A 21,272-nucleotide genomic window follows, 5' to 3' on the forward strand; every position below is an offset into this window, starting at 1 on the left:
CTTCCTCCCACTGGTGCAGGTTTTCTAGCTTCCACCAGTGGCCTTTGGGTTTTCCCAGTGCAGTTTCTTGATACAGACTTAAATGAGACATTGTCGTGGTCTGAAGACCTCCAGTTGGCCTATTAGAGGACAGTTCCCTGGGCTGGAAGCCTTGGACTGGACCTGTGCAAGACACTGCAGTGGGATTGAGGCCCTGAGGGGGATTCTTTGACTCTCTAGTGTGTGAACAGATCCCCACACTATACTGAATGTGACTCTGAGTTTTTCCTGGTATCAACTGAATTATTTCTGTAATCAGAGGAGCTCGGGTCCTCACTGTCCCTGAAGATGGCTGCATTTCTTTTCAGAGGAATTCTGGTCTTTATGTTGAGCACTGCTTCCTGGGTCCAGTGAAGATCCTTAGGCTGTTGGCACAGATCTTTCATTCCCCTGTTGTAGACTTTCTAGCTTCCACCACTGAGCTTTGGGGCTTCCCAGTGCAGACCTTTAATGCAGACTTGCATGAGGCACTGTAGTGGGCTTTAGGACTCTAGATGGACTCATGGAGGACAGACAGTGCACTGGGCTCCAGGTCTTCAGCTGGATTCTTTAGGTTTCTATTGTATGTACAGTATTCTATACTTTTCTACTTTTGATTCTTTGGGTGACTATTATAAAATAATAAATCCTATAAATTACATGTTCTATTTTTAGTCTTTCCTCTGATAAACGCTGACTAAATAGCATCCGTACAGGAATGCCTATCTTTATAAGTGGGAGCAATTTATTGAAAAAGCTATAGGCAGAGATTTCTCCCTGAATTGATAGCTTCATTCATTATAGCATAAACCACTCCATCTCTCAAGTAGAACAGAGAAGGGAGGTGTGAATGCTAGCTTGTTTCCTTGCTGCCTGTGCTAGGTTTCAATTCTTGTGTATATGTGTCCCAAAAAATAGTGTTCTAATTGTAAATATATCTTCCTTTATTCCAAATGTGCTTTAAAATATTTATTGAGCAAAAAGAAAAGGTGTTAAAAGATGAAACATGTTGATGAGCAGTTCTTTTCCAAGTTCTCATGGACTTCGGAACTTCAAGTGTCTGTTCAAAAGAAATATTCTCTAGTCAAAAGATACTCACTTTAAACATGTCTTCCTCAATTCTGAATGCTTGTTTATTTGCAAATATATAAAGATTTTTTTTAACATTGTATATAGTTCAGGTTAAAATTTTAACACTGATAAGAGTATAATTGATTAGACAATCATGGTGAAATAAATCCTTTCACCATAAATATGGTTATTGAGTTATACCACTTTTTTGTTTTTATTTTGTTTTTGAGACACGATCTGACTTTTAGTTTAGGCTCACCTTGAACTCACTATGGAGTCCTAGCTGGCCTTGAACTCTCAGAAGTCTTCCTGCCTAAACTGGTGCACAGGGCTGGGGATTTAGCTCAGTGGCATAAGTGCCTGCCTGGCAAGCCTGTGGTTGTGAGTTCGATCTCAGGTACCAAAAAAAAAAAAGATTGATGCATAAATTTTTGAGAATTTATCATTTTCCTATAGTGGGAATTTCTCTATCTCTAAAGCCATATAGACAAAACTATAATAATCTAAACTTATAATATATTTGAGGTGTGGATGTCAATTCACAGTGATTTATATGTTTCAACAAACTAAGAATTACATACGTGGCTCGAGCTTTAGTTCTCCAGTTGAACCAGATGGAGCAATTCCTTGTTGTAACTTTCTTTGTTCCATCAGCTGCACAGCCTGGTGAATGCAAAAAGACAATCCTATAAATGAATATTATTTGATTGTCTATTATATGTTTAAGCTTTGACAAAGCACAGTAAATGGACTAAGTAGTGTTAGACATGAAAATATTAAAGCAGCAGTTGAAAAATGATAAAATTTAAAATATGGTAATTGTATAGAAGTAGTATTACAAAAACAGAGGCTTTCAACAAGCAGCAAATGGCTGCACTTTTTTCTTCTTTTTTCCCTCTCTTTGGTTAAGGGGATTGAAATCACAACCTCACACTTACCAGGAAAGTGCTTGAACCATTGAGCTAAATCCCCAGCCCCTATTCTTCAGGAATGGGGAGGAAAGATTACACATGCTGAGCTCACATTCTACTGCTGATCCTCCTCAGGAGCCCTCACAGTCTTTTTCTCTCTTTGGAGATGGTATCGCACTCTGCAGCACAGACTATACTTAAATTCCTTGACCTGAGCAGTTCTTACTCAGCCTCTCAAGTGGCTGAAACTCCAGGTGTCTGCAGCACAGCTCAGAGGCCTCTCCCAAAAAAATGTTAACATCTCTAGGTCAGTAAGCTGAGGCAGGAGGATCACTTTGAATTCAAGGCCAGCCTGACCTGCACAGTGAGACCCTGTCTCACAAACCCAAGAAAAAGTTAAAAAATGAAAAAATCTCCAGCACTAGGCAAGTAGCCGCTCAGGCTACCTGTCCCTCGGGAATGGGGTCCTGTGCCTTCTCACGGATGAGAGACACTTGAAGCTGTTCTCTCAGGGAAAAGTGACAATCCCGGGCCGTAAACATGCTTCTAGCATCCTGACACCCGGAGATGCACAGAGTGCTCCCCTGTGAAGCCTGACATAAGATGGGGTGCTAAGGTGACTGCCTCTGTGTCCCTTTTGTACCTTTAACTGCCTGACTCCACACACTGTGTAAAGGGGCCTCTCCTCTGGTCCAGGGCTCAGCCTGCTTTGGGACTCTAAGAGGCTGGGTCCGCACACCTATTCAAATCTTCCTATTTCCTCTCCATTTGCTTGGAAATTCTGCAAGACTTTAGCACACATTTTAGTATCATAGTCCTTTTATAAACTGCCACCTGATGATACTCCTGCTTCTGAGCCTCCAGCTGGTGATGCTGACGCTGCAGCTCTTCCTTCTGTTTCTGAAGCTCCTCTGCCTTCTTCTTAAGCTCATTTTCTTCTAAAGCAATAATACTTTCAAACTCTTTTAGTTCTTCTTCTGTGAAGAACTGTTGCTGATCCAATGTCTAAAAGAAAATGAAACTGAGAAAATAATAACTGTAGAAATACAGTAATAAGGTTTGATTTAGCTTTTAAATTCTGTGATTAGGAAAATATAAATATGTTATTCCTTTTGAGTGAAAAAAGATAAATTAAAATATGTATTTATGTATTCATTTGAGCAAAAGGAAAAATGGGAAGAAAACTCAGACACTAATGGCCCTGTATTATAAAGGTCAATGGTAAGAACTGGGTAGAAAGGACAAAAATAGTTCAAGAAGGGACAAAACTTCTTTCAGTACACATTCAACTTTTGGAAAACATGTAGATCTTTTAGACAAAGAAAGAAAAAGAAAGAAAGAAAGAAAGAAAGAAAGAAAGAAAGAAAGAAAGAAAGAAAGAAAAGGAAAAGAAAGAGAAAGAGAAAGAAAGAAAGAAAAGAAAGAGAGAGAAAGAGAAAGAAAGAAAGAAAGAAAGAAAGAAAGAAAGAAAGAAAGAAAGAAAGAAAGAAAGAAAAAGAAAGTCTCGCTAGGCTGATTCATAATGGCCTCAGCCAGAAGAGAAACTACACCTTCCTGTGCATAGCTGATGCTTGGGCTGAAAAACCAGAAGAGCATCCATCCATCCCCCGTCCATCCTCTCCGCTGGCCCTGCTGATGAGGACTCAGGGTTACACGTATTGTTAGGTGGACTCTGCAGGCCTGGGACTGGTGGTCTCAACATCTACCTGGAGAATGGCAGTGTACACTGTGGCAACTGTGGGGGATTTCCTCCTGTCTTGTTTTTGAAATGCAATTTTTTTGTTCCATTTTATTGGAACACTGGTGTGAAGATAGCAAGATATATTATGGTAGCCATTGCTAATTTCCTGCTGTCCCGTTTTGAAGATCTGTACCACTTTCACTGCTTTGCTTTGATTAGCTTTATTTTGTTTTCTTTTGTTTGGGTTCTATTCTCTTTCAAATAAAATAAATTTTAAAAAAAAGAAAGAAGGAAGGGAAACAAAAAGACAACTGACATGACAGGAAAACCCCAAGTTGAATATGAACACAGAAGCAAACAAACAGTGTTTTTATCTTAATTAATAAAATAACCCACAGTAGGAGAAAAGGGAAAAAATAACCCTGAAATTATTGATCACTATTTGGAGACTATGTCCTCTGGTAAAAAACAAAAATCTAAAGAAGTATTGAGCTCAAACATTTTAGAGGCATGAATCAGGAATTCTGCCGTCTTTGTACATTCTAGGGTTGAGGAAATACATGAAATATTTTTGTGTTTTCCCCAACGTGAGAGTTAGATTTCACGTGAAACATGGAAAGAACAAAAAGACAAACGCTTCATTGAAATCTGAGGCATTGGAATGAATTTGGAGATATCAGTGTTGATTTGAGGTTAGCACAGAAATAACAAGATGGACCTTAAAAGTCTTCTTAGAACAAAGCAGGGAAGACCTCACAGAATGACTGGGGCGTGTCAAAATGTGCATGAAAGCCAGTAAAAACTCTGACTGGGCAACTCTGGGGTGATCTGGCCATGGAAATTAATAATAACAGGTTTTAAGTTTGTTGAATAAAATAGAAGGCCATGAGTCTATACTGGCATAGGGAGAAATACTGGGTGGAGGGATAGATTCTTCCTTATAGTGAGAAGCCAGTTTACAAGTGCAGAGGGAATGACGACATTAGAAAATCACCCTTTATCACCATCACAGGAACAGGTGACTGAAAGGAATAGGTAATGAGGAATTTACACGGAGTCATTATGGATACACCTAACAGATATTCTTTTAATTTTTTATGTGGAAAAATGGCCAACAGTCTCTCTAATCTAGTTTGGACAGTACCTCCTACTTTTTAAAAACTGTATATGCACTCATTTATACAAGTTGGCTGTGGTATATTTAACTGGTATACTTTTCTGCAACAATTTGACAAGATATAATGAGAAACTAAAAAAAGCATTCATAAACCATGGGAATAGTTCTAGTCCTGGGAATAAATATCAAGAAATCATCAAAGATGGCACACATATGTCTGAATAATACGTGACAATAAATATAATGAATAATGTAATTTATTATAGTAACATTAGAATTTACTGTAAATTTCCATATTTGGAGGAATGGTTATATAAATGATGCTATAAAGGGTATTAGTCATATTTTAAATCATGTTTATGAAGGCTGCTATTGGATAATGTTCATGAAATATTACTGTTTAATAATTTCATTTGTATAGCATAGATATTTAATATATGGATATATGTGTGTCTATAAACTTAAAGTAATCATAGCTAGGTGTGGTGGTACATGCCTATAATCCCAGCACTGAGGAAGCTGAGGGAGGAGGATTACTACAAGCTTGAGGCCATCCTGGACTACACAGTATGACCTTGTCTCAAAAAAAAGGGATATACTTCATACTGTATGGTATACATATGTATATGTGTAAGCTGATAATATTTCTTATGATGCTTAATTTAAAGTCTACATCTAAGTGGGAGAAACAAATGACTTCTAATTTGTTCTTTTAATGTATTTATACTTAAAATTTCAGCAACACATTATTCATACTTAGAACAAAGCATAATTAAGATTTCTAATTCTCTATAGTATGATTACAAATAAACAAATCAACTGGTACGAGCTTTCTAAGAACTCAGAACAGTAAGATGATACATACAAGCATAATTTGAAATCAAAGTGAAAAGCACATTAAACTGATACAAAAGTTCTTGACTATATATACCATTTAAAGTAGGTTTTATTACCTCCCAGCTGTCTGGCTCCAAGAATTCCTTTTTTTCTGTAGCTTTCAAAAATTCTTCCAGAGTCACCAATCGGTCTTTGTTTGTATCAACCTGATTAACAGAAAATGTACATGCACTATAAAATAGCAGCTTTATTAGTTTACTCAAATATGAACATGTCTTCTCATAGATACTACTACATAAACATAGCAATTAGGGCTAGCCTAACATCCACAGAAATTAGAGGGAAATAAATTGAAACAAAACCATCCATATTATACTGTCAGAAAATAGGTGTCTTTCTCTATAATTCCAGTTTGAAAATACAAGCTGTCTATGTATCTGATAGTCCAAAATTCAATACATTTGAACTGGCCAATCTGACTGGTCAGGCTGGTATTGTCTTGTTCTCCCACCAGAATATCTAGAACATCTACAATTCTTCTCCCACCCACCCCCCACCCCCGCCATAGGGTCTTGCTAGGTAGTTCACGCTTGCCTTGAACTCATGGTATCTTCCTGTCTCAACCTTCCAAGTGCTGGAATTACAGATATCTACCTCCATACCCAGCCTCTATAATCCTTGCAGCTACCTGCTTGAGCAAAAACACCAATCTACAATGTTGTAGCCATGCATAAAGGAGTTTAAATTTAAATGCTCTTAGCATTTTTTCTTGAAATGATAGAACTTAATAACTCAAAACAAAAGTCAACAGCTCTCAAAATCCTCTTCAATGCCTTCCAGTTTGTGGTAAATTCAGTTACAAAGATGAACTTTATAAAGGCCAAAGAAGTTCATTGGAAACTTAGGTGCCACCACTCAACAAAGATTCCAATTCAGCATTAACAGCTCAATTATTTCAGGTGAAAAATAAGCGAAGTGGAGTACTGAGCTTCAGTGAACCTACATATGATGTCCATATTAGTATTTTCTTTGGAGCAGGACAAGTCAAGCATTGCAAAAAAAGGGAAATGTCTTCATCAGGAGGACCAAGGGTCTCTGAGAAGAGTGAAAGTCTGAGCTCAGATCTGGTAGAAGTGAGACCCTGTGGTGGTCCGAGGGAGTGTTGCACAGAGAAGAAAATTCCAGTTCCCAGGCCCTGAAGTGGGAGAAGCTTAGGGAGAGAAGAGCACCACGAAGACCCTCATGGCCAGAGCAGGAGATGTGGTCAGTGGACACGGGAGAAGGTGAAGCCAGGTGAGTGCAGTCACACAGTGATCTTCAGGACACAGGGAGACTGGGACTCAGACTCTCAGTCAAATAGCAGCCACTGCGGCCCTGAGAGCACAGACCACCCTAAGCTGACACCTCGTGCTGTGCAGAGGCTCCTCTGCCTGCAGTGTGGGGAAGAGACTGCAGTGGGGTAAGGAGCAGAAGCACAGAGACCAGGACTCAGAAGCAGCAGGAGCAGAAAGATTCAGAATCTGCTGGAAGCTGGATGAAAATGGACCTGTAGAGTCAGACCAGGTGTGAAGGAAGGAGAGGGGAAGGACGGTGTGATTTGAACAACACCGCAAATCATGATTCACTTCCTGGAATAAAGACCAAAGATCTATTGAAGATTCATATTAACACTGCCAGGGAAAAAGTCAAACATACAAGTCTGTCACAGACAGAGAAATTACAATAACAATTTTGCGTTCACCACCTTGTAGAGCAGAGAGAGACATAAGACTTCATAATCATCTAAGGAAAGAATGAAAATAGAAAGGAGACAGGCCCAAGGCATGGCAATGCTTAGAACTTAGGAAGAAGAATGACAGGCAGCAGGGAAGACTGACAAGAAACAGAATCTGAAGAAACTAAGGTTTGGTTTCCCAGAGGCCAAGTGAAGAGATCACGTCAAGAAAGAGCAAGTGACATATGTAGCGAATGCCAAATATCAGATGAAACACTGAAATGGACTCGGTGATGGTTTGGTGTTTCTATTCCCAACAATGCCCCTTGCTGGAACAGAAGTGAACATCCAGCTTAGGGTCATGTGACTCACTGAAGCCTCCTCTAAGAGAAAGACAGATACTCCTCCTCGCTGCCAGGGCCTTGACATGGTCACAACTCAGCCAAAGAGAAATAAGCAGCCCTGAAGTTTGCTACAGCTGAGTCCTGAGCATAAGAATACTATCACAGGATTTGGCCTAGGGTTTCTTAAATCCCTGATATAACATGGTGCCTACCCCTGCAGTCTGAAAATTAGAAGAAATACAGAGCCCAGCTTGCCAAGGCAGCCTTTTCAGTTTATATAATGGAAACAAGAAATGAACATTTGTTGTCAGAAGTCAAAAAAAGGTTTTGGGGTTCTCTTAGTATAGGATGAGCATCTCTTATCCAAATTGATTGGAGCCAGTGTTTATCTTGTATTTTAAGGGCTGGAGATATAGTGCAGGGGCATGAGTGCCTGCCTGGCAACTGCAGGGTCCTGAATTCGATTCCCGGTACCAAAAAAAGAAAAAAAAAAGATAAACCATGTATTTTATTTTAAAGGAAAAGTTTTGGAATACTTGCAAATACATATTGAGGTATATTATGGATTAAATCCTAGTCTACAAAGAATTAATTTATGTTTCATATGTGTACACACACAGCCTAGAAATAATTTTACACAATATTGTAAAATATCTGGTACATGAAACAAAATTTCATGATGTGGTGTTTCCTCATCTGGCATCTTCTCAGTGTTTTCAGTTTTGGATTTTGGAATAATTTGTTTCAGATTCTTAGATCAGGGATACACAACCTCTAATAATGTAGGTTTTTAAAATGTCAAATATTGGGCTTAACTTTTTTCATTATCTCCCAATAAAGATTTTTATACATGTATCATAAAATATTTTAAAGTTATAAATTATTGTATTTATACAAGGTGATTAATATGATAAATCAGAAACGCAAAATTCAATTAAATCGTTGTTCTGAATGTTTGTTTTTCCATCTTATGGTAACATTTATTGAAAGACCTTGAAGAGTCCATAGAAACAAAAAAATACCTTAAACTTTTAAAACATACCTCATTCATTACATGTTCTCTCATTCTAAGCCTTTCTTCCTCCATTTCCACCATATCATCCTCTTCATTTTGGGCATCATACACTTTCTCCAACTAACAAGAAAATTTAAAAATCAACATGAAGGAAGAGAAAGTAACAGAAGGAAAAAAAATGTGTTATGGTTTATATCTGTATGTATATCCCCCACCAAGACCTACATGTGCTCAACAGTGGGGCTTGGGAGATGTTTGGATTAGGGAGGTTACAGCTGACTTGCTGTTCAGAAGTGGGGTCTCTTCACTGGGGTGAGACCTAGAAAGGCTTCCTGCCCTTCCTGGCTCTTCCTTTACTTTGCTTCCTGCTTGCCATGACTATGCCCATTCCACCATCCCCCTTTGCCAGGCTATCCTACTTTGCAGCTAGGACTAGGGACTGAAACCTCCACAAACTGGGAGTCAAAATAATCTTCCTTCAATTTGTGGGTGTCAGTTACTGTGTCTCAGTAACAAGAACATGACTAAGATAAAATGAGACAGAACAAGAACACTGAGTATTTATTAAACTAATTTACCTCCTTAGTAAACAGGGCTTCTAATTCTTGTTCATCCAGGAATCCGTCACTGTTGACATCTAAAGGTTATAAGGTACAGATACAAAAATGGATTTTAAACCCTTTGAAAATAAATAATTACAATGCAATTATTTACAAACAGTTTGCAAATTAGTTCTAACATGAAGCAACATTATGCTGAAGGGGATTTTGCCTTTCTCACAAAACTTCAGAGCGACCCAAGTGAAAACAATTCTGTATTTATAAACCATCATTATTTTTTTAGAAAAATATATCTCATTCATTTTTCCAAAAAGATACTATAAAGAAATATGCTATAGAGTAAAAATAAAGTATAATGTTATAGCATAAAAAATTTTAGATACACTATAACTAGTCACAGAATTATCTTCAGCTTACAGAAACTTTGCAATAAGCCATATGATTACTTATAATAAATATACATAGAAAGGCAGCTATTGATTCAAAATACTTTATACTGTCTATCAGCAATAAAGATTATCATATTACACTAGAGAAAAACTCTAGGCATTTCCTATCAATAGGACTCAATAACTAACCTTGGTAGAAATCACTTAGGAGTAAAGACAATATAATTTTTCAAACAGCAGATATAAATATCAATATTTGTATCAAATGTGTTACCATGTAATTTGAAAAATGTCTTGGGGTCAAAGTCATTAGGGTCCAATCCATCAGTCTCTTCCCATACCTCTTTTAGTTGATCTTTGCTTCCCTGTGAACCAATTTTAAAAAATTGCTCAAAACAAAATATAATCTATGTGCATGGACTCACAGTAAAATATAAATTTGGGGAACTTCACAGAAATAAGAATTACAATTTAAGTACTAATAATTTGTGATAAAACAAAGTTTTATCTTGCTATTTTTTTTTTTTTTTTTCGAGACAGGGTCTCGCTATGCAGTTCAGGCTGCCCTGAGCTCACTTTGTAGCCCAGCCTAGTCTTGAACTCACAACGATCCTCCCACCTCAGCCTCCCGAGTGCTTGGATTACAGGCGTGAGCCACCATGCCCGGCTCCATGTAAAAGTGGTTTCGTAAAGTTACAATCCTTACTGGGTGATTAACTTTGGGGTGATTTTCATGTTTTTTCTTCATTTCTTCAAACTTAGTTTCTTCTTCTTTTCTTTTTTCTTCATCTAATGTTTTTAAATATTCTCTCCGTTCATGTTCCTTCATCATTTCATATTTTTTAAATTCTTCATGTCGTGTCTTGTCATACTGTTCCAAATCATTTGTTGCCTAGAAACCAACAATGTATTAGGTTTTTGGCGTTTTTGCTCTGTTTTGTTTTGTTTAATGTATTTGAGATCATTACCAGGGGTGTCATACCACTGAGCTATACACAATCACTTCATTTTTTTCATTTTGAGAGAGGGTCTCAATAAATTGTCTGAAGGTTCAGGGCATAAGCACCTGCCTGGCAAGTAGGAGGTTGTGAGTTTGATCCCCGGTACCAATAAATTGCCCAGTTTGGGCTTGAATTTGCAAAACTGCCCCAGCCACTAGGATTATAGGTGTGTACCACTATTCCTAGCTCAGTGATACATTTGAATTGAATAAAAGAGATGCTTTGAAAGTATCAGTAAAATCACTTAAAAATAGCAGACTCTGAAACAAGAGGTAGTACAGAAAAACAAAACCACGCTGGACTAATCTTTGTTAATTCTTCTATATTATCTTAGTAACTATTATTACTCAGGAAGTAAATATTCAAAGAAACTAAAAGTTCATTTCACTTTTACATATTTTCCCTAAGCAAGAAATATATGAATTAATTTCCAGAACAAGAAGTAGTCAGAGACTGTATCACGTCTATACTATATAGAAAATTAGAATTGTTCCTAATCATGTCACTAAATCTGGAAACAACCAGACTATAACATATAGTTTGGTAACTTCTTTCCAACAAAATATAAGAGGCCTACAAACTTTCATCTAAAATCCCTGAGGCCAGATGTATTTTGGAATTTTCCAGATTTTAAAAAAGAATTATGGTACATATGCCATTATTATGAGATATACTTACAATATCTGTAATAAAAATATTACCGAAATCCATAAAAACACTGAGTAATCTTGGTAAAGATTACAAATAATATTCCTATAATTGGTTAGTTCAGGTCAGCCAAGTTTTACTAATTTTTTCATTTTTTTGGATTTTGGAAATGTGGAAAAGGGATTATAGATCTGTATTTTCATACTGAAATCTGTACTAATAAACTTTATGTCACCTTTCTTTTAAATTTTAGCTGGGGGTGATGGTTTGGTCCTGAAATCTCAGCACTCTGGTAGTGAGGCAGGATGCTCACAAGTTCCAGCTCAGCCTGTGCAATTTAGAAACTGAGCGACACCCTATCTCATAATTTTAAAAAAGGGCGAAAGAGGCAACTCCTTGGGTTCAATCCTTGTACTACTTAAAAAACAAAACCAAACCACCATATTCTAGAGAAGATATAAAAGTTATATTTTCACTCGAGTTTACTTCTTAAATTACAAAACTACAAAGGCACAGTGAAGACCACAATTTCTGGAATTGTTCTCACCGCTTTGATTAGCATATCTAAATCTGTGGATTCAAACTTGTCAGGATTCATATGGTTAAGGTGGTCAAATTGTTTTAGAAGAGCTTGGTGGTCCATGCCTATATCTGAAAGAAAATGAGAAAATTGTAATGATCATTTAATAGATGCTAGAAACATAAACATACATAATATATAAAGAAAAGCATTCAAATGTATTTCTATCTGATTTTATTTTAAAAATTCAAATTTTTAGAATAAGAGTTCATACTTTTCTGACCTATTATATATTTGTTATTATTCGAGGCTAATAATAACCTTAACTCTAGAATAGAGTACAATTTAATACACATATTTTTATGTCATATCTAGAAAGACTACTCAACTATTAGCCTAATAATGAAAATATTTTTATCATTTTCAAACTACCAATTATGCCACTTATAACTAGATAAAACAAATAGCCCTCATCAAAGGTCTAAATAATTTCTTTTTTTTTTTTTTTTTGATCTTTTTGAGACAGGGTCTTGCTATGCAGTTCAGGCTGGCCTTGGGCTCACTTTGTAGCCCAAGCTGGTCTCAAACTTACAAATGATTCTCCTGCCTCAGTCTCCCAAGTGTTGGGATTACAAGAGTGGGTCACCATGCCTGGCAACAATTTCTTTTGGAGAGGGGAGGTACTGGGACCAAATTCATGATCTTGTGCTTGCCAGGCAGGCACTTGTGCTGCTGAGTAAAACTCCCAGCCATCAGCAACAATTTCTTAAAAGAAGTAATTGCTCTCAAATTTAGATGAAGCAATTCTTTGCATGCTGTTCCAATGACTTGTTCATGTAACAATAACTGAAATCTATACAAAATGAAATCCAGGAAAGTTAAAACTGAACTATACATTTTTTAAAAAAGAAACATCAATTGTCATTCTTTGAAAAAAATTTAAAAACCAAAAGTTGATGTGGTTTTGGATTATTTCAACTGAGTAAAAAAGGGCACATGTATTGATGTTGGAGATTATGACTAACACTCAGGACCATGGAATATACAAATATAGAACAGTGGAAGACAAGAAAGAATTCTATGGGAAGCTGAGCACAACACCATGTACCTATAATCCCAGCTACTGGAGAGCCTGGGGCAGGAAGATCACTTGAGTTTAGGAGTTCAAGACCAACCTCAACACATCCCATTAAAAAAAAAAAAAAAAGCCCAGCATGGTGACTGCAGGTCAGTAATCCCAGCACACAGGAGGCTGAGCAGGAGGATTAGATCACTAAGAGTTCAAGGCCAGCCAGAAATGCATAGTGAAACCCCATCTCAAAAAAGATGAGGGGGAAAAAAGAACTCCATGGAGAGGGATAGGGATTAGCACTGTCTATGTGAATTTAGGATACCTAAAGGATGTATATGTGCATATATAAGCATGTATATGTGTGTTTGAGTTGTGTATGTGCACAGGTCTGTCTTATGAAAGTGTCAAGAAGCAAACACACTTCTGTAGCCAAGAACACGTAGACTTTGGCCTATAATATCATTCCTGGTTAAAATCAAACCGGGAAACAGAACTCAGGAAATTGACTGGTTCCAGGGATAAGGGCAGGAGAGGTACAAGAGAAGCCTGGAACATCCTGCTGTGCCAGAAAGTAAAGAACTAAAACATTTAGTTAAGCTAAATCTTTATTGAATTATTACTATTATTATTATACTTCTACTATTATTGTATTGGTGGTACTAGAGATTGAACCCAAGACCTCAAGCATGTTAGCCAAGAGCTCTACTACTGAGCTATATCGCCCAGTACTTTTATACTGTTTTTATTTAAGACAGCATTGTAATAAGTTTCCCAAGATAATCTCAAGGTTGAGGTCTACCTGTCTCAGCCTCCTGAATAGCTGGGATTATAGACATGAATCACCATCCCTCCCTTCACTGAATTCTTAGTATGGTCCTGCACTAAGTTTAACTTTATAAGTTTAACTTATGAAGAAAAAGTTTTGCTCACAGCACCTGCCTGGCAAGCATGTGGTCATGAGTTCAAGCCCCAGCATCGCTCCCCAAAAAAGTAAAGATTTGTTATAAGATTTTGCCCTGAAGAATATGACCAAACAGTGAAATGTATGAAAAGATGCTTAACCTTACTCTAAATAAGAAAAATACATATTAAAAACTGCACTATTATACCATCTAAGAGAACTACAAAACTTGGAATTTTGCTGGTGGGTGATGTACATATTGATAAAACCTCTACAGGGGCAAAAGTAGGAATATCGATCAAAGTTATAGAAATATATATATATATATATATATAATAGCAATTTTTAATTACCCCTACCCCCCTCTGGAACTGAACCCATGGCCATGCTTCTGCTATGCAAATGCTCTGCATCCCCAGTTCTCATACAGATAGTCTCACATGGATACACAGTGCTGTACAACATCATTCACTAGAAATAACCCAAATGTCCATCAGCAGGAGCCCAGTTAAATAAACTATGGTACATCTGCATATAATAAAATTCTACCTAGCTGTAAAAAAAAATAGAAAAATGAAGATAGTCTCCTGTATTAATTCAGAAAGATCTCCAAAGTTTATTATAAAAGGAAAACCAGTGCACAAAATGTGTATTATATGATACTGTTTGTATAAGAGTGCTTTTATTGTATTTGTTTATATAAGAACAAACTTAACAAGAATGGTATTACAGAACACTGAGCATGGACAGAGCACAAAAATACCAGGTAGAATTTTGCTTTCTACTTTTTTTTTCCTTTTGGCAATTCTGGGGGTCAAACCTCTGAGCTTGCACTAAGCTACATTTCCAGCCCTTGATTTTTTTCAGTCGAGACAGGGTCTCACCAAGTTGCTAAGTTGCCCGGGCTGCTTTTGAACTTGCAATCATTTTGCCTCCGCCTCCCAGAGTACTGGGTTTATGGGCAGATGCCACCACACCCAGTTGCTCTGTACTTTTTTTTTTTACCCCTTGTAGTTTTAAATCTGGTGAATGTACCTACTTTAAAAATTATATCAAAAATTAAAACCCCAAAAATTCTTCAAAGTATCAGAAATTCTATTCATAATTTCTGCATCATTGAGAAAATATTCATGAATTTTCTAAACCATATCAGATTATTTTCTTTAGATAATGAAATTTAACACCTGCCTTGGAATTGAGAAAACATTTTCGAGATTGAGGAGACGAAAGTTGCCTAAGAAGAAGAAATATCCACACACCTTGGGCTCACGGATGGAACTGCCTCTGTGTCTGGCTACAGCAGGTTACTTCTTATTGATATCCCCAATTTCAGAATTTGGTACTTGTTTTCTGAGACTGCTCACCAGCAGGGTGCTTAATGCTCTACACACACATTTTTCTAAATACGATGCAGTGAACAGATGTGCATGTTGAAAATGCAGATTACTTATTCTCAGAACTCGATTCCCTGGAGGTGGGATCCAGTAATCTGCCTTTCAATCCTGTTACAATTTTATTACTATGTATTTGCAGTACATAATGATTACCATCATTGTCATGAGTTGGTCCAACTGCATGGCACATCTTAATTCCACTTACTCTCCCTTCCTCTCCCAGTCTTCCCTTTATCTTCCATCTCTTGCAGTAATCTGGCACTTTCAAGATGTATCTTTAACAAATAAGTGATTCTTCAGCAAACTAGAGCTTAAGAACTGCTACTTAGCCAGGTGTGGTGGCTCATGCCTGTAATCCCAGCACTCAGGAGGCTGGGGCAGGAGGATCTTTTCAAGTTTGAGACCAGCCTAGGCTACAAAATGAGCTCAAGGTCAGCCTGAACTGCATGGCAAAATCCTGTCTCAAAAACACCAAAAAAAAAAAAAAAAAAGAACTACTACTCTACCAAAAGTCAGTGCTCAGATATAAATCATCCAGATAGCCATCCCAAAGGGACATGTCACAAGGACACATGAGCCAGCCTGAAGGGTCTCACACTGGCCAAATCTGGCTTTTTTGAATTGGACTCCTAATTAGAAAAACCATCCAAAGATAACAAAGGAAATTCACCTATGCTGACATCTAATACTTTTATGATTTTATTTTCTATATTTAAATCTTGGATTCATTTACATTTATTCTGATAAAGGATAGAAATGAGCCAGGCATGGTGGCACACACCTGTAATCCCAGTACTCAGGAGGCCAAGGCAGGAGGATTGCCAGCCTGGGCTACATAGTGAGTTCAAGGCCAACCTGAACTACATAGTGTCACCCTGTCTGGGAAAAGAAAGAAAGAAAAGAAAGAGAGAGAGAGAGAGAGAGAGAGAGAGAGAGAGAGAGAGAGAGAGAGAGAGGAAGGAAGGAAGAAAGGAAGGAAGGAAGGAAGGAAGGAAGGAAGAAAGGAAGAAAGAAAGAAAGAAAGATAGAAAGAAAGAAAGAAAGAAAGAAAGAAAGAAAGAAAGAAAGAAAGAAAGAAAGAAAGAAAGAAAGGGATCTAACTATACCTTCTCTACCCCAGGAAAAAGGAGATGCAGCCTGTATCTCATTCAGAAATTTCTATTCCCTTCCTCTGGTCTTTCTATTTATATGCCAAAACCAGATGGTTTTAATGATCATGGTTTAAGGACATATTTTAATTTTTTTGTTTTGTTTTGCTTTGTTTTCAGACAGGATCTTACTGTGTAGTTTAGGCTGGCCTTGAACTCACTATGTAGCCTAGGTTGGCCTCAAATTCACAGCGATTCCCCTGCTTCAGCCTCCAAAGCTTGGGATTATAAGCATGCATCACCTCATCCGGCCATATTTTAATATTTAATATTAAATATGTCATAACAACTATGAGCAGAGAAACACATGTATGTACTTTGATTAAAATCAGGAACAAAACAAAGGGGTCCAACCATAACCATTACTAATGCAGTCTTTGAGGTGTTAGCCAAAACAATTACACAGGTGAAAAATAATCAAAGGTAAAGTAATTGGAAAAGAGATGATAAAACCATCTATATTTATAGACAATATGATCATATATTGAGAATTAAAATAACTTAAAGATTTAATATCTACTGTCTAATCTTATTTTGTTGTTCTTTTCCAGTAACTATGTTTTCTTTTTTTCCCAAGAGCTTTATAGTTAACTTGACTATTACCAAAGGAAAAAAGAAAAACATATAGTTTTATGTGGGCCATGTAAAATTTATAAAGTAACCTAGGGAGAACTAACATGTTTATAATGTTGAGTCCTTATATTAAAGAACAGTATATGGGGCCGGGGATTTAGCTCAGTGGCACAAGTGCCTGCCTGGCATATACAAGGTTATGAGTTCAATTCCTGGTACAAAAAACAAAACAAAACATACCAGTATATGTTTTTCTATTTTCTAAAGTCTATGTTTACCCCCTTTACGAATATCTGGAAGTTTTTGTGGTAAATCTTGTGTATTTCTTAACAGGTTTATTCTGAGTATTTTTTATTCGTTCCCATTGTAAAGTGAAACTTTTCATTTGGTATTTCCTCTAGCCACTGTTTATACATACAAAAATGTATTTTAGATTATATTTACTTTGTTGAATTTTCCCACTGTTTACAGTTTTCACTCTCCTGTTTTATTGATATAATTAAGATACGGTATGTGTATTTAACATAAACCGACCTCAACAACCAAATACTGAAACATTCCTAGCTTGTTTTTTTTTATTCCTAGCTTTTCTTTAGCACTCACCTTGAAGCGAATCCATTTTAGCCTTAATTAGCATTCTTAACCTTCCTACTTCTTGCCTTTTCAGTTCATCAAGCTTTGTCCTCACATGATGACTTACTAAGTCCAGCTCTTTGCTTAGCCTCCCACTCTGTAAACAAAATCAATGTTTTTATCTATTACATTCCATTTTGGATCTAATACAACATACTAAAAGTAAGGTTATAATAAATTAATGACAAATACTTGGGCTAGTTTAGTTAAATTCAACACAAAACGCATTTCTGTCAGAAGACTGTGCTATTATAGAAAAGAGAAGTATATTTTAAAGGTAGAACAGTCATTATTATCAGGTAAAAGATTATTAAACTGTGATCCTCAACTAGCAGCATCAACACCATCTAGCAACATAGGTGGGGCAGACCCCAGATGTAACACATCAGAAGCTCTGTAGAGGAGGGCCAGAAATATGTGTTTTAACAGCCTAATCTCTGAGGACTACTGACATAAAATGAGGGATCCTAGAAAGATAAGTAATAAAAGGAGTATTCACTGTATTGGCGATGAAGAAGTTACTGACACTCCCCATGAAAGTGTACTCAGCAGAGCAGCAAAGGCAAAGCCATAATCTCTCCTATTTATTTGTTTTATATTTGAATTTATTTTCTCTTATTTTTCTCAGTACATGTTTGTGATATATAATTATTATATTCATTGTGGGGAACCTAATTCTTTTTAATTCCAGTACATGTGCATAATATATCTTAATTCTGTTTATTTCTCCTTTCCCTTTCCCCGCTCCCTCTACCCCTTGGTCACATTCTCATTTGCAAAAGGAGTTAAGGAATATTTGGGAAGTGAAAACATGTAGCCTGATTCTCCTTTTGATATTCTTGGCTCAAAAAAAAAAAAGAAAGAGGGGCTGGGGATTTAGCTCAGCGGCATAAGCGCCTGCCTTGCAAGCAGGCGGTCGTGAGTTCAATCCCTGGTACCGATAAAAACGAAAAAGACAAAATAAATAAATAAAAAGAATGAATGAATGAATTTTACATTATTCCTAAGCAACAATATTTGTTTGGCTATTTATGATGATGCTGTTAGTTTGAGTCTTATTGTCTGTTTTATTCATGTTCCTTTTTCATTGTATTACTACTTGACTCTGTTTTGGTTTCTTTTCCCTCCTTTGTAAGCAACAGAAATCAACTGGGGAAGGAAAAAAATATAAATGTTTTTTTATAGATAAAAAAATAAGTCTTTTTCCCCGAACATCTCTTTATAGTACCTTCCAAGATCTACATTTTCTATTATCCTCAAGTAATGCTTTTAATTCTAAATTCAGCTGGATAAAATGCATTGAGAGTTCTACATTAAGTCATTTGCCCTAGAAAATTGGTTCCACAGATCAAATTAATCTTTCAGAGGAACAAAAAGATTATCCTCAAAGACAATTCAGAGGAATTATTGGCATAATATTGTTACACTTTCCCCAGAACAGGTCATGGCTTCCAAGAGGAAAGCTATGAAGTAAAAGCCACACATAAACTAATAATAAATACCACAACCTGATGTGAATCAGCCTCACAAAGAAGCCCACAACTAGAGACAGAGACTAAAAGAAAAAGGATTTTGAGCCAGAATGATTCCTTCAAACACAGTTCTCTACTTCTGATTCTAGAAACTGGTGATTTTTTAAAGGAAAGATAAAAACAAATAAAAAGTAACAGGCAAATGAAGCTCTCTTGGGAGGTACAGCTGAAAGTTTAAAATCAGGAACATTTTTTACTTGCCCAATCTGAGACAGACTCAGCTAAATAGATCCATTTCTCTTCAATGAAAGTCTTTAAGACTTTCCTGTGTCACATCTTTACAATGCCCTTCATTATTATGAGTACGAAGGAACTATCTAAGGCTAAGTGTGTATGATAAGGCTCTTAGGACAGGCAAATGGTTATTCCTCCCCTACTGATGTGAGATATTATCTCTTCTATCAGGACCAGAATCTAACCTATACCACACCTTTGAAATCATCCTGCTGTCCTCTGATCACAATCCAACCCCTTCATCTGGTATTTAAGACCCTCTGTCATCTGACCCATAACCCTGTTTTTTGGGCACTCATGGCCTCTTATTTGTCACTATGGGGTCCACTGATATTTATTACCTCATTTCCCATAGACCTCTTGTCTCTGTGCCCCTCCTTGCTTCTTTAAATGGGATGCTATCCAGGCCCTCTCCTTTTCACAATTTGGTCTTTAATGACTTCATACCTTTCCCTGCTGCTTCATGCTGGCTACAATCTATTAAAACTCCACATATATGCATCTGGATAATCCGTCTCTGGGTGATTTTCCCTTTAAGGTTCTTTAAGGTAGGAATAAGTCTCATCCATATAACCTCAGTACTCAGTTCAGATCTGGCATGCTCAAATGTTTGTTAAATAAGTATTTTATTATGCTTACCTTTATTTCTTCTATGTCTGCTTTTTGAAGCTTTTCTCTGAAATGTTTATCTGTTTCCAGCACATCTATAACTTGCTTGAGATATTCATCATAATACAGTCCAGTATCCTTCAAATTAAGAAACAAAAATTAATGCTGCTGAAATTTTTACTTTGTCTGAATCAGAGGCTTTCATCTTGAAACGCAGTATCTAGCAAGGTGACATTAAGATATATCTATTTTGGTAGTTTCAACAGTCAAGATGAAAAGGCTGTATTTCTGATTTTTATCAGAGCCAATATCTTCCTTTATGTAACACAAAGGTAGCTTTCCTACATGGCTTAGAGGTTCTAGCCATGTCCAGCCTGTGGTCCACCTTCGTATGTTACTGTCCTGGATTGCATAGTAAATATGTAATACAGTTAATGCATATGAGTAACAAAACTTCCTTTATCTTTAAATTTTTGTTATAACATTTAAAAGTGAGGACCAAAGCAGGATAGGCTGCAGATCGGACACAGCTAGTAGACAATAATCAGTAATAATTGTTTTTTCCCATTGTCATATGTATCACCTTTGAATACAGTGTTTCCCTGGCTCTACACTGAAAGTGTTTTGTGACTAATTTTTCTATGCACTAATTACATTTAACAAACATTAGTTAATGTTAAACCATACATCACTCCCCAATACTGTCTTCATTGCTGTTACAGAAACACTCCTAAATGCCCAACTTTATAAGTAATAAATATTAGCCATATTTTACTTATAGTTCCTCCCATTTCATTTTGTGTGTTATAATTCACTTCATTTAGTTATAATTCCTTCCACTCTACTTACTGGTGGTTCTATCTTTGCACTTTCCACAGGTTCGGTATTTTGTACTTTTGTCTTGTCGATGTCTATAGGCACAGCTTGAAGGGCAGCAAGTAGACATGTAACCAAGAGAAAACAATCCCCTAGTAGAATGGTCCGCCACCTCATCTGAAATAAAGGAGTGAGTAAAGTCCTGAAAAGATGCATAAATACAAACAGCAAATAAATATATGAAGAAATGTTCGACATCACTGGTCATTTCGAGAAATGCATATTAAAATGACACGAAGATTCCATCTCACTCCAGAAAGAATGCCTATCATCAAGAAATCAACCAATAACAATTGTCGGTGGAAGCTGGGCATGGTGGTGCATACCTGTAATCCCAGCACTTAGGAGGGTTGTTATTGTTGCAAGTTCAAAACCAACCTAGGTCACAAAGTGATCTCAAGACCAGCCTGAACTGCATAGTGAGACCCTGTCTCAAAAAAAAAGTTGGTGGGGCTATGGGGGAAAAGGACCCTT

At 36.8% G+C, this 21,272-nt stretch overlaps 1 protein-coding gene across 4 annotated transcripts in view; it reads right to left on the minus strand.

Annotated features, from left to right (window-relative positions):
* Nucb2 (nucleobindin 2) overlaps positions 1-21,272 on the minus strand; it is a 43,244-nt gene that overhangs the window by 563 nt on the left and 21,409 nt on the right. For 3 of the 4 annotated variants that reach the window (XM_023563292.2, XM_063251796.1, XM_063251797.1), the window contains 11 exons: positions 20,772-20,915; positions 19,953-20,060; positions 17,518-17,644; positions 11,854-11,957; positions 10,364-10,549; positions 9,932-10,022; positions 9,287-9,345; positions 8,736-8,828; positions 5,752-5,841; positions 2,835-3,005; positions 1,671-1,752 (listed from right to left, as the gene is read on the minus strand). In XM_023563292.2, coding sequence (XP_023419060.1) covers positions 1,671-1,752; positions 2,835-3,005; positions 5,752-5,841; positions 8,736-8,828; positions 9,287-9,345; positions 9,932-10,022; positions 10,364-10,549; positions 11,854-11,957; positions 17,518-17,644; positions 19,953-20,060; positions 20,772-20,915 — 1,255 coding nt within the window. Of the gene's footprint in view, positions 1-972; positions 1,079-1,670; positions 1,753-2,834; positions 3,006-5,751; positions 5,842-8,735; positions 8,829-9,286; positions 9,346-9,931; positions 10,023-10,363; positions 10,550-11,853; positions 11,958-17,517; positions 17,645-19,952; positions 20,061-20,771; positions 20,916-21,272 lie in introns of those variants that run through there. The other variant, XM_063251798.1, reaches the window with a different exon arrangement.

This window comes from Cavia porcellus, unplaced genomic scaffold (genome assembly GCF_034190915.1).
Source record: "Cavia porcellus strain 051 isolate PalLab524CR breed Dunkin Hartley unplaced genomic scaffold, mCavPor4.1 scaffold_6, whole genome shotgun sequence".
Taxonomy (NCBI): Eukaryota; Metazoa; Chordata; class Mammalia; order Rodentia; family Caviidae; genus Cavia; species Cavia porcellus.